At 37.5% G+C, this 14,471-nt stretch overlaps 1 protein-coding gene across 21 annotated transcripts in view; it reads left to right on the top strand.

The window, feature by feature from the left end:
• RALGAPA1 (Ral GTPase activating protein catalytic subunit alpha 1) overlaps positions 1 to 14,471 on the top strand; it is a 247,743-nt gene that overhangs the window by 68,749 nt on the left and 164,523 nt on the right. For 15 of the 21 annotated variants that reach the window (XR_010600692.1, XR_010600691.1, XR_010600690.1 and 12 more), the window contains 2 exons: positions 1,948 to 2,109; positions 12,327 to 12,467. Coding sequence is in view for 17 of the 21 variants with exons in the window: in XM_065593287.1 (XP_065449359.1) it covers positions 1,948 to 2,109; positions 12,327 to 12,467 (303 nt within the window). In the remaining 4 variants the exon portion in view is untranslated. The remainder of the gene's footprint in view (positions 1 to 1,947; positions 2,110 to 12,326; positions 12,468 to 14,471) is intronic. The other 6 variants (XR_010600693.1, XM_065593297.1, XM_065593294.1 and 3 more) reach the window with 1 other exon arrangement.

The raw sequence follows: 14,471 nt of genomic DNA, 5'->3' as shown, positions 1-14,471 counted from the left end.
AACCTAGTTGGAACTACTGTAAGGTGGGTGCATAACTGGTTGGAAAACCATGCCCAGAGAGTAGTTATTAGTGATTCACAGTCAAGCTGGAATATCAAGTGGAGTCCCACAGGGATCAGTTCTGGGTCCGGTTCTGTTCAATATCTTCATCAAGGATTTAGATGATGGAAGGAAGTCCAGAGAAAAGCAACAAAAATAATTAATGGTCTAGAACAGAGTTTCTCAAACTGGGGGTCTGCCAGGGTACTCCACAGGGTCCGCCGGCCCCATTGATCAACTCCTCCCCCTCCCTCCCAGTGCTTCCTGCATTCCGGGAAACAGCTATTAAGTGGCATGCAGGAGGCACTGAGAGGGAGGGGGAGGAGTGGGGACGGAGTGTGCTTGGGGCAGGGGGTGGAAAGAAGTGTTAAAGAGGGGCAGAGGTGGAGTGAGGGCAGGAAGTGGTGGGGTGTGGGTGGGGCCCTGGGGAAAGGGGTGGAGTGGGGGCAGGGCTTGGGGCTGAGCAAGGGGGGACTTGGTGGTCCAAAATATTTTAAATCAAAATGGAGGTCCTTGGGTTGCTAAAATTTGAGAACTGCTGGTCTAGGAAAAAAATGTGACCTTTGAGAGAAGATTGGAGAAGAGAAGACAGAGAGGATAGAACAGTTTTTAGGTACATCAAAGGATGTTACAAGGAGGAGGGAGAAAAATTGTTCTCCTTAACCTCTAAGGATAGGAAAAGAAGCAATGGGACATTGCAGCAAGGGCAGTTTAAGTTGAACATTAGGAAAAACTTCCTGTCAGGGTAATTAAGCACTGGGATAAATTGCCTAGGGAGGTCGTGAAATTGCCATCTCTGGAAATTTTTAAGAGCTGGTTAGGCAAACACCTGTCAGGGATGGTCTAAATAATACTGCAGGGGACTGGACTAGAGGACCTCTTGAGTCCCTTCCAGTCCTAAGATTCTATATCTGGCGCATACTGCTACATAGTGGATCAGTGTTCTGTGAGAACATACTTCATTTGTTGGTTATCCTTTGTTCATTTGTTTCTTGGAATACAAGTAACTTATTCAAATAGCTCCAGCAGCTGCAGTAGCCATACTGATGTCTGTTTAACTTATTTGGGGATTTACAAAATTTTCATTCAGAATTTACTACTTTCTCTTTGAGATTGTTGCATTAGTATTTCACATAGAGATCAATTTAATTTTGAGATCACAAAAGCCTTTTCCAATGAGCTAGTCCTATTTTTTCCTCTTTCATGTTGGTGTTAAGATGTTTTAGCATCTTAGTTACTTATGGTGCCTGAATCTTTACGGTGTATAATTATTTTCCAACAAAAATTAATTAGTTAATACATGATTTTTAAATATCTTGCTTTGTATGTCTCGCTTCTAATAGCGACAACAAAAGATGAAATACAGTGCACTCCCATTTATCCAAATGGCCTGGGGGGGGACATTCGAATGTTTTGGATAACTGGTTGTTCATATAGTTGAAAGTGCTATTAGCTGCAGTAGGGCTATATGGAGAGAGACTGTGGATTTGGTAACTAGGATTTTTGGTTAAAGGGAATTTGGATAGCTGGAATTATACTTTATATTAAATGCTTTGGAAATAAAGGGGGAAAAACTATCCACAGTTGTTTATTTTATTTTGTATGGCCTTGCTAAGCTCACTTTTCTTGGGTTTGTGTATTGGAAAGGTCAGAAAGGAATTACAACAGTAATTGCACTAGAAGCTTTGACCTAGTATGGACATATTTCAATTGATGTTGTTTGGATGGGGTTCATAAATGTGGTTTTAAAAAGTTTTGTTCAGCTTCTGAAGTCACATGCTTGGCATTACGAGACTCTACATTTGAAGCTAAGTGGAAATTATTTGAAAAGGTGACCACTGCAAAGGTCTAGTCTATGAACATTTCAGGTGACTAAGTGAATAGATTAAAAAATTATAATTTTTGCAGGAGTTGGGCATGAGTTCCAAAAATCATCGGTTGATAAGTCCTTTTCTCGAGGTTGGAGCCGTGATCAGCCTGGACAGGCACCAATGAGACAGCGCAGTGCTACAACGACTGGATCTCCAGGGACAGAAAAGGCAAGAAGCATAATACGGCAGAAAACAGTTGGTATGTATCTGTACAAACTGAGATATGTGACGTGAGGGAAGAGGGAAAGAATTCATAACTGAACATTTTTGTATCTACAGAGTGAACTTTCCCACACAAGTTTCATGTGTGGTAATTAGTAATGTATGTAAATATATATTATGCAATCTTATGTGGTGTTTTTGGGGGGTACGTGAATAGCATTTTGTTACTTGTATATAGATTTTTAACAAATACAGGTCATGCAAATGATGTATTAATGCTTAATGTTTTACCCAATTGCTTAGGCACAGTTTAGCTGTACTTAAAACAACAACAAAACTGCTTTATGTGTTAGAAAGAGGTGATGACAAGAATAGGCCATCTCAAGATTGATATGCATAGGTAATTAGTATGAGGCTCTCTAAGTAATGCTGTATGGATACATTTTGCACAAAATATGCAATGGATTTCCAAAGTAGAACAATGAACCGTGTAAAGTATGTGAATCAGCTGGAAGTATTTTGAAGTGTTTTGTCGTCTTGGATATATCCCTAAAACCTCTGGTAACTGTAAATAGGCACAAACATGTGCAGAGCTAACTTCCTGCAGTGATCAATGCCACTACTATATTCCTTGAAATTAAAAAGGTACGGTGACTAGAGTGAAATCCCTGCAAGCTGCATGGACACTTTTCAAAGACCCCATAATAGAGGCCCAACTTAAATGTATACCCCGAATTAAAAAACACAGTAAAAGAACTGAAAAAGAGCTACTGTGGCTTAACAACCATGTAAAAGAAGCAGTAAGAGATAAAAAGGCATCTTTTAAAAAGTGGAAGTCCAGTCCTAGTGAGGTAAATAGAAAGGAGCATAAACACTGCCAAATTAAGTGTAAAAATGTAATAAGAAAAGCCAAAAAGGAGTTTGAAGAACAGCTAGCCAAAAACTCAAAAGTTAATAACAAAATGTTTAAGTACATCAGAAGCAGGAAACCTGCTAAACAACCAGTGGGGCCCCTGGACGATCGAGATACAAAAGGATCACTTAAAGACGATGAAATCATTGCGGAGAAACTGAGGGCACCTCTTCAATACTCGCCAGATCGGTGGGTAGCGATCTATCTGTCGGGGATCGATTTATCGCGTCTAGTATAGACGCGATAAAATGGATCCCCGATCGCTCTGCCGTCGACTCTGGAACTCAACCGCAGTGAGAGGTGGAAGCGGAGTCAACGGGGGAGCGGCAGCGGTCAACTCACCGCCGTCCTCACAGCCAGGTAAGTTGACCTAAAATATGCAACTTATTTTAGGTCAAGTTGCGTATTTTAGGTCGGAACACCATCCATCCCCCCCTCCCTCCCCCGTAGTGTAGACCTAGCCTAAATGAATTCTTTGCTTCAGTCTTCACGGCTGAGGATGTTAGGGAGATTCCCAAACCTGAGCCGGCTTTTGTAGGTGACTAATCTGAGGAATTATCACAGATTGAGGTGTCACTAGAGGAGGTTTTCGAATTAATTGATAACCTTAACAGTAACAAGTCACCGGGACCAGTTGGCATTCATCCAAGAGTTCTGAAAGAACTCAAATGTGAAATTGCGGAACTAACAACTATGGTTTGTAACCTGTCCTTTAAATCAGCTTCTGTACTCAATGACTGGAAGATAGCTAATGTAACGCCAATATTTAAAAAGGGCTCTAGAGGTGATCACGGCAATTACAGACCAGTAAGTCTAACGTCCGTACCGGGCAAATTAGTTGAAACAATAGTAACGAATAAAATCGTCAGACACATAGAAGAACATAAATTGTTGAAGAAAATCAACATGGTTTCTGTAAAGGGAAATCGTGTCTTAGTAATCTATTAGAGTTCTTTGAAGGGGTCAACAAACATGTGGACAAGGGGGATCCAGTGGACATAGTATGCTTAGTTTTCCAGAAAGCCTTTGACAAGGTCCTTCACCAAAGGCTCTTACGTAAATTAAGTTGTCATGGGATAAGAGGGAAGATCCTTTCATGGATTGAGAATTGGTTAAAAGACAGGGAACAAAAGGGTAGGAATAAATGGTAAATTTTCAAAATGGAGAGGGGTAACTAGTGGTGTTCCCCAAGGGTCAGTCCTAGGACCTATCCTATTCACCTTATTCATAAATGATCTGGAGAAAGGGGTAACCAGTGAGGTGGCAAAGTTTGCAGATGATACTAAACTGCTCAAGATAGTTAAGACCAAAGCAGACTGTGAAGAACTTCAAAAAGATCTCACAAAACTAAATGATTGGGCAACAAAATGGCAAATGAAATTTAATGTGGATAAATGTAAAGTAATGCACATTGGGAAAAATAACCCCAACTATACATACAACATGATGGGGGGCTAATTTAGCTACAACTAATCAGGAGAGAGATCTTGGAGTTATTGTGGCTAGTTCTCTGAAGACATCCACACAGTGTGCAGCGGCAGTCAAAAAAGCAAACAGGATGTTGGGAATCATTCAAAAAGGGATAGAGAATAAGACGGAGACTATCTTATTGCCCTTATATAAATCCATGGTATGCCCACATCTTGAATATTGTGTACAGATGTGGTCTCCTCATCTCAAAAAAGAAATTAGAAAAAGTTCAGAAAAGGGCAACTAAAATGATTAGGGGTTGGGAACGGGTCCCATATGAGGAGAGATTAAAGAGACTAAGACTTTTCATCTTGGAAAAGAGGAGAGATATGATAAAGATATGTAAAATCATGAGTGGTGTGGAGAAAATGAATAAGGAAAAGTTATTTACTTGTTCCCATAATATAACTAGGGAACCAAATGAAATTAATGGACAGCAGGTTTAAAACAAATAAAAGGAAGTTCTTCTTCACACAGCACACAGTCAACCTGTGGAACTCCTTGCCTGAGGAGGTTGTGAAGGCTAGGACTATAATAGGGTTTAAAAGAGAACTGGATAAATTCATGGAGGTTAAGTCCATTAATGGCTATTAGCCAGGATGGTAAGAAATGGTGTCCCTAGCCTCTGTCTGAGGGTGGTGATGGATGGTAGGAGAGAGATCACTTGATCATTACCTGTTAGGTTCACTCCCTCTGGGGCACCTGGCATTGGCCACTGTCGGTAGACAGGATACTGGGCTGGATGGACCTTTGGTCTGACCCAGTACGGCCATTCTTATGTTCCTGAAGACCTTTTTTTTCCTGTTTTAAAAATGAGTCATGCTAGACAGTGTTTTAGGTGGATTACTTAATGGAGACTTCGTTCATGCTTGTATGACTGACTTAGAAAATGCAAATGTGACTTGGACTAAAAACTTACTTATTATGAGTTATCTCCTAAGATGATCTCAGTTGTTCTCTATTGCTTGAAGGAAAATTGCAGTTGTTTACATTGAAAAGAGAAATTGTTTTTTTAGAAATGTCTGTTGCTGTTTTAATATCTCCATAATGGTAAATGATGTTAGCCTTATTCAGTGAGAGAAGTAATTTTACTGATACTGCCTAACAGCTGGTATGTTTTGAGACAGTTTGAGACGCAGCTAATGCATGTCATCAATTGAATATATAATTGAAGTAGACTTTCAGAAATGCAAGTATTTCTCCTCTTTCCCCCAGAAATTCTGGAGGGTAATTAAAATTTTTAAATCGGTGTTTAAATTAACTGTTTTCTTAAGAATATCTTACAACACTATTAGTTTCTACTATTTATTACTAGTGGGGTCTGTTCTGGGTCCAGTTCTATTCAATGTTTTCATTAATGAAGACTTCGATAATGGAGTGAAGAGTATGCTTATAAAATTTGTGGATGATACCAAGCTGGAATGGTCTGCTAGCACTTTGGAGGACAGGATTAGAATTCAAAATGACTTTGACAAATTAGAGAGTTGGTCTGAAATCAACAAGATGAAATTCAGTAAAGGCAAGTGCAAAGTACTACACTTGTGCATTTAATATTTTTCTTCCTAACTACAAAATGGGGAATGAATGGCTAGACACTAGTACTCCTGAAAAGCATCCAGGAGTTATAGTGGATTGCAAATTGCATATAAATCAACAATGTGATGCAGATGCAAAAAAAGGCTAAAATTCTGGGGTGTGTTAACAGGAGTATTATATTTAAGATGCAGGAGATAATTGTCCTTTTTGCACGGCACTGGGGAGTCTTCAGCTGGAATATTGTGTTCAGTTTTGGGTGCCACACTTTAAGAAAGATGTGGATAAATTGGAGAGAAAAAAAAGTTTAGAAAATGTGACCTATGAGGAAAGCTTAAAAAAATTGAAATAGTTTTAATCTTGAGAAAAGAAAACTGAGGGGGACCTGATACAAAGAGGATTGTGATCAGTTTTTCTCAGGTCCAGTGAAGGTAGGATAAGAAGTAATGGTCTTAATTTGCAGCAAAGGAGATTTAGGTTAGGAATCATTCAAAAAGGGATAGAGAATAAGACGGAGAACTAAAAGTGTAGTTGAGCACTGGAGTAGGAATCCCTGTTAGAGGTTTTTAAGAGCATCTTACACAAACAACTGCCAGGGATGGTCAACATATACTTGCTGCTACCTTAGCACAGGGACTGGACTAGATGACCTCTCAACATTTCTGATTCTGTGATTATTTGTTTAATTATTTGTTTAGCACCTAAAGCCTCCATCAGGGCTGGGGATCCATTGTGCAAATGTGTAGGAAGACACAATCTCTGCCCCAAAAAGCTTAAAAACAACTTCAAATGTCTGCCTTTCTCATGCATTCAAACACCAATCTGCGTTTCCTGTCTCATGCTGATAAGTTGACCGCTTGTAGTTTGACTAAGTATTCTTCATTATGGTTCAGATACTTAAAATTGTAATTATTATAATCTATAGTTCATTTGTGATTACCCTTGTATGAGAGTTTTCTGTTAACCTTCAGTGCCTTAACAAGATGATACCAAATTAAAGATCCTGTTAGATTTTTGCTGTCTCTAATTATTAATTTCAAAAGATAGATATTGTATGGCAGTGGTCCCCAACCTTTTTCGTCTGGCCGGTGCCAGACGACGAGCCACGGAGGACCGTGGCGGCGGACGAGCATCTGCTGAAATGCCGCTGGCAAGCAGCAACGTCAATAAGCGACGAAAATCGGCGGCATTTCGGCGGCGACGCCTCTGGATGCTGCTGCTTGTCAGCCAGCCAGTACGCGGGCGCACTTAGATGCCATGGCGCCCACAGGCACCGCATTGGGGACTCCTGTTGTATGGTTTCATTCCTAAATCACTGAAATTTATCCAGGTCAAGCTATATATTGACCTGATCAGTAACAAACTAATCTGATTTTAGTCTCATTGTAATATATCATCTGTTTGTTTTTTCTCCCCCAAACAATCCTATTGCATGAAAGAATCTTAACAGGACTCTTTTTTTTTTTTTTAATTAATATAACCATTTAAAAAAATTCACGAATCTCTTCATACTTACATGGGAGTATATTTTCTGTGCACAAGTGTCCCAGCACTAATATTACAGTTATAAGGTGCAAACCCCAAAAATAGGTGCCAGAACCAGCCCCCCAAATCCCTATAGGTTTTAAAAAAATTATGAAGTGATTAACAGTCCATTTGTGATATACAGTAACATACTCCAATATCCTTTTGGCTACTAATTTTTTCATATATATTTACAATTTACTTTGTTTGGAATAAGTAATCTGATAATTTTAAAAATTGAACTCTGATATTAGCTACATTTTTCTGCAAACGTCTTTATCAAACTGTTACTGTACTACTTGACATACAGTAAATTAAGTAAAATGTGTAATGAGTTTCCTTCAGTTTTTAAATACAGAGAGTTAATGATTTTTAGTAGCCAGAGTTAACTTATGCAGCTGGTGGTGATGCCTAGCATTAGCAACTAATTTGTTTGAGAACATCAAGGTTCCCCCTCCCACCCTAAATATGTAAGGCTGGCTCTGGTGAGTTAATTGAACCCTGCCATATTTTAATCCTGTGCTTTATTTTCTTCTCCTTCATAAACATAATTCTCATCAGGAGAGGAGAGAGAGATCAAGATCTTAACCCTATGCTAATATCTTAAAGCACTAGGAAGGCATTGCTTTGGTTTCTTATTTGAAATAAACGGAACATAAATTGATTGTGACCATGGTTGTAATTGTAAGACCTTGGTGCCCAGGGGTAGAATATATCTTCTCCTACACTGTAGTTGGTTATCAGATCCTCTTAAATTCTATATGGACTCTGCAAACAGACCTGAATTTAGGTCTGGAATGGAGTCAGTCCTCAGATGTTGTGTTTGGTCTTTGATATACAGTATATTTCCTTTGATTGTTGGTAATATACTCCTTATATGTTTGAGTAGGGGAAGTATATGTTGAATATTTTTACGGTAAGAAAAAGCTGGGGGTATTTTTCTATCTGTATGTTTTGTAGATGTCTGTCACCTCTGTTTTGAGCCATCCTCATGCCAGCACCCATTAGTTGCGCGCGCGCACATTTTTGTGTATGTGTTTGACTCAAGTAAAATTCACAGCTTCTCTGATACGCAGTGTGTACATTTATTAGCCTGATCTTATGTAAAGTATTTTTTCAAAAAGGGCCTTTTAACTTTGTATGCATATGGGTTGAAAAATCTTTTGTTGGGTTAGAGTCCAGGATTCGTAGCCTAAGCAGCAGATTCTGATCCTAGAGGTATATCATAACATGAAAAATCCACTAATTACTACACTTGTCTGCAAGAACAATAGTAAATGATGTGAGATATTTACTGATGCATATCTTAGGTGAGAATGTGGCCCCAAATAGTCAACAGGTCAGGGTAAAATAGGCATACAATGAAAACAGCAAATATGGCATATCCATCTGCCTCCTCTACTCCCTCCCCCTACCACCTCCCCAAATCAAGATATGGAAGGAGAATAAATATTTTTAATTTTACTATTACTCTATACAGAGAAAAAATATCAAGACTCTTCCTTGTGAACTTTCAGAATTGTACGGTACAATTTATTGTAAAAAATGCTGCTACACAACATTCACTCATTTGAAAACCTCAAATCCTGGTAATAAGACTCCCCTTACTTGACTATTGATACTAATATAGCACATCTTATTTAAACTAAAATAATTTTAAAATTTGAGCTAGACTGGCTAATGCATTTCACAGCATCTCATAGGCAGTTGTCTTAATATTGATTTGCATTTTTATCTTGGAAAGGCAGTTTAAATTTCCATTATCTCAATTGGACTGTTCAGAAGGCTTTGAAACACTATTCCAGGGCATAGAGTTGGGGAGACAAGCTCCTGATTACAAGGAACGCTTCATTTTAAGAACAGGAGTACTTGTGGCACCTTAGAGATTAACAAATTTATTTGCACATAAGCTTTCGTGGGCTACAGCCCACTTCATCAGATGCATAGAATGGAACATATAGTAAGGAGAGTTAGATAGATCTATAATATAAAATACGCACGCGCACACACACACACATACAGAGAACATGAAAAAGTGGACGTAGCCATATCAACTGTAAGAGGCTAATTAATTAAGATGAGCTATTATGAGCAGAATTGTGTTAGGTCTAGTATTTTATTCTAAAAGTTTGGTACATGCTCTGTAGTTTAAAAGATATTCTAATATCCATGTTCATTTGATTTATTTTAAGATGCACAATAATGCGTGCTGTGCATCTAATAATAGAATATGGCCTATATTTTAATACTATGGATTTTGAAAATAAAGGAAGCTGGAGCCTTGCACTTACTGTTACTTGTAGACTTCGCAGCAAAGCTACTTCTAGTCAGTTTCTCTTTCATAAACAGAGGGCTTGTCTATACAACACTGAGTTTGTGTGAATTGACCCCGCACTAGCTTGCCATACGCTGTCTGTATGGACCCTGATGATGTGAACTAACAGTTCCCTAGTTCATTTTGACTTGATCAAAGTACACAAACGAACTGATACTAACAGAGACTTAGGGCTTGTCTACCCTGGCACTTTACAGCGCTGCAACTTTCTCACCCTTCCCCCCCTCCCCCCCCTCCCCCCCCCCCCCCCCCCCCCCCCGGCAGCCAGTTTCAGTGTTGTAAAGCGCCAGGCTGGGAGCTACGCCCCTCATGGTGCTCTGCCATGACTACACAAGCCAGCGCTTTGAAGATTCATACCCCAACTTGCCTTCAGTTAAACGTTTGTGTAGAGAAGCCCTATGTTTAATAGGAAACTGTTTTGATTTAAAACCTGTCTTACCAGACTCTCTTCAAAGTGCTTTTAGAACTGTATAATCTCTATACTCCACTTGTCCCATGTGTTTCCTGCTCCACGTACATTGATTCACCATTTTTTTTTCTGCATGTTGCTATGTTAGAGGCATCCCTTTAATTGGAGTGATAAGTGTGCTGTGACTAATTCCAACTTGTACCACCTCCATGTACTTCTGATTCCCATGCAGAATAGGATTCCCATATTATATTTCAAGATGTTTTGAAGATGCATGCAACTGAGTAACAAGTCTATAGATATTGTATTTACTAATCAAGTTTTATTTTTTTAAAAAAAGCACTGAAATTCCCATTTAAAAAAAAAGTCAGTGTATAATGGTTTTTGAAATCATTTAATTAAGATTTCCATCATGAAAATGTGAAGGAGAACACTACTGGAAGATCATGAATTGTATCTTTATAAGCTTAGTTATACTGACAGAAATAAATTGTATCTATTCTTGCTGATATACTGCAAAATGGAGAAAAAAAACAATATTATCCAAGGAACTGTTAAGATTATTGGGAATATGGCAAATATAATTCTTATGCTGCAACTTTTATAGAAGTAATCCCACCAAACAGGGTGGATTGATTTAAATCAAAGTGATTTAATTGACGAATTCAAAATCAGCCAGCAAAAATCCTTGATATAAATGATCTGTTTTAATCTTGTTTTGCATTTGTAGTTTTTAGTTATTTTCCTAAAGAGAGGTTGATTCTTGTTGCCTGGTACCCAATAAAACTTGTTGATTAGCAACTAAAACATGCAGCTTTTACGCTAAATTTGATACTTTTTAATAACCAGGAGGAAACACTACATCTATATGTATTTATTTAAGCTTAACACACATTTATTGAGGTTCTTAATATTTGCATTTTTTTAAAGTTGTTAGAAATGTGCCATTCAAGATTTTCTGATTTATTAGATTAATTTTTACTTGTGATTTGTGTCAAGCTGCATTTGGATGGAAACTGGAATTAAAATAAGAATGCAGAAAAACTGCAATTCAAAATTGTTTATTAATTAACTAAAATCAAACTAAATGAGCTGGAAATACAAGGGAAAAGTAAGTTTATCAAACACGTTTTTCATTTAAAACTAATTTTTTAGACAAAGGAAGTATTTTATCTGTAGTTAACAAATTGAACTGGTTGTTTTTGGCCACCATGTTCACTATGTCCTTCAAGATTTTAGAACTAGTAGATCTCATTCTTTCACACACCCTTTTTTTATTTATAAATTGGAAGTGAAAAACAATCTTTTCAGTCAGCTATCAGTTGGTTTCTCAACTTTGAACCTGTCCTTGAACTGAGCTAGTTATATAAACTGAAGTAAGAAAATGTTCATATCTGGGAATATTTATCAAATATCCATTTATGTTTAGAACTTACTATTGAAATTTTCTCTACAAATAAGAAATTGTTAAGCAACTTCAACTAGATTTTTGTGAACTATTTATTATTTTATTATTATTATAGTATTGTGTTTAAACTGTGAATCTCTGACAAAAAAAATAATTTTCTTTTAGTATTTTAAACCCATTGGAAATTCTTGAATTGAAAATTGTTTATGTCAAAATCAGGATACTCTTGTTCAACACTAAAGCTAGTTTAGAAAAATAGAACTATAATAGCGTAAATTACTTTTTAGATTAAAATTGCACATGTTCTGATTGTTTTTGGAATGGTATTGAACTTGCTGATTTTTCAACCCCTGATGCAGTGGAAAATAATACTATTTAATTAGTTTATCAATTTTGGATGGAAAATCATTGTAACTGTCAGACTAAAGGCATTATTGCTGCTTTACATAAAAAGTTTAAAACTCGAAATGTCTTATGTGTCCACTGATTTTTTTTCTTTCTTACAGCTCTGCCAATATCTGCCGTGCTGAAATGTTTTAAGTTTTAAAGTTTTCTTCCTTTCTTTGTTTCCTCTGTTGCTGCTTTTTCTGTGACACAAGCCTTTCATTATAGTCACTCTTCTTTTTTTTCCTTCCCCACTTCTTTCTTTTCCTTTTTTGAAGCCATGAGAAGCCGATCCATTGGTGAATGTGCTCTGCCATCGGCCTATATACGCAGTGCTAAAAGTGCTCCTGTTCTGATCCATACTTCCAAACCCTTCTTGCCTGATATTGTTCTCACTCCCCTTTCTGATGAGCTTTCAGGTAGTGCCACCTCTGCTAATTTCTGCACCCCCTTTATCACTTTTTTAATCCTTCTGCTTTCAAATTCTGCTAAATCAATAAATTCTTCAAAGTAAAATATTATGGGGCAGCGGGAGGAGAAGGGAAAAGATTAAGAATAAACATTTTGAGTTATGTGAAATATCATGCTATATTTGCAACCCATTCTGGAGCTGTTAGAAGTTAGTGCTGTGCCAATTTTTATTATTAATATGAAAATAATGGAACTTTTCTGCTTTTTCAGTTTACTCAATAAGGGTAATTTAACATCCATAGGCTGGGGGATAGAATTGCTCTAAAGCTTTATTTGTGGTGGAGGGGGAAGGAGAGGAAAAAGAGGAACAGATTGTTTGTTTGACTGACTTGCCATAGGCAGTCTTTCAACATAAGAGTTTTTGAGCATGCTGTCCACAGACATTGTACTGTCAACATTATGGCAACTGTAATAGAAAAGTAATTTGTGATTGAATATCTATAAAGAGATTATCTTTAGAAAAGCCATGTAGCATGGCAAAATATATTCTACAGTATGCCTGCCTCCTTTTAAAATATATAAAAAGCGGAAAATATATAGTTTGAAATCCCCAAGTGGGGGGGAGGGTGGGTGTGGGTGTGGATAATGTCTTCTGTACAGAGCTGGAGTTTTCTGAAAACATGATTGGTGCTGCAGGATGGTTGGCTGGAAGTTTGACAGTAGCGTCTTCTGGAGAATTTAGTTTTTCAACAAATAAGTAAAATTTAGAATTAGCACAAACAAATTTTAAAAGTAACTAGCTGGTTGTGCTAGATGTGTTGGGTATTTTTTCCTGCTGTTTGTAAGTACCTTCATTAAGCTGTTAGTTTCTTTTCTGCTAACATCCCTCCTTATTATCCCCTGCCTAACAAGGTCTTTATGAAGCAACCCAACAACTTGTTACCTTTCCTCTAAAATGTGCACTCCTGGCTAACCCCATTAGTATTCCAAGGTACTCTACTCTGGGAAGCAGGGTTTTCAACCCCCCTTTTTTTTTGTTTTTTGTTTGTTTTGTTTTTTTGGTTTAAATCCACAACCCACCATATCCTGCAATCTTTTATGTGTAAAGAATGGTTGGATTTTGGTCTTTGGATAATTTTTGGGGTTGTTTTTTAGGGGGGCAGTATGGTGTAGTTGATAGAGCACTCGACTGGGATTGACGCTTCCTGTCTCGGCCATTAGTCTGCTGGGTGACCCTGAGCAGGTCAGTTTGCCTCACTGTGCCTCAGTTTCCCCATCTGTAACGTTCTTTGTAAAGTGCTTTGAGATGTGTGGGTGAAAATAGATTTAAAAACTAGATGGTACCAGTATACTCCATTTATAAGAATCGCTGATAAAAGAATCAAGTGCCTATAGTGATCAAAACCACTGGGACAAAATAATTCCCTGTACTAACCTATACTCCACTTGTAAGAATCAACCACTTATAAAAATCAAATCTTCTGGGACAGATGTGATTCTTATAAAAGGAAAGCACTGTATTACTATTTTCTTTTATTTATTTATTTATTTATTTATTTATTTATTTATTGTCAGTTGTGGATCTAAAAAAAGTGGGGTTAGAGAATTTAAGGTTGCTAGGACAGGAAGAAAGTTAATGGTGGGGTCTTGTGCCCACCGATGTCTTCCCTGGTGTTCCTTCATAACCCAACTGTGGTGTTTTACCCTAGTGTTTGAGTTTTGAGTGAAAATAATGCATTGAGGTTTTTGTGCAGAATTTCAATGTAATATTTTTCATTATATACTCAGTGTTGCTTGCTAATGCCATACTATTCTAAAATCTGTTTCATGAAAGGTTGGGCTAATCTAAAAAAGCTTCAAATGCACCAGCAGGTAGAATGGAGTTAGGAAGATTAATTAGCACTATAAGACGTCTAGTAGCCCTATTCTGATACATATTGATCTTTTAATCTGTAAATCCTGATTGAATATTCTCCTTGGTAAAAAATAAAATGCATTCAGTACAGAATCAG

The sequence above is a fragment of the Chrysemys picta genome, chromosome 4 (genome assembly GCF_011386835.1).
Source record: "Chrysemys picta bellii isolate R12L10 chromosome 4, ASM1138683v2, whole genome shotgun sequence".
In the NCBI taxonomy this organism is placed as follows: domain Eukaryota; kingdom Metazoa; phylum Chordata; order Testudines; family Emydidae; genus Chrysemys; species Chrysemys picta.
Note: the sequence above shows the minus strand (reverse complement) of the source record. Positions and strands in the feature narration are given on the sequence as shown.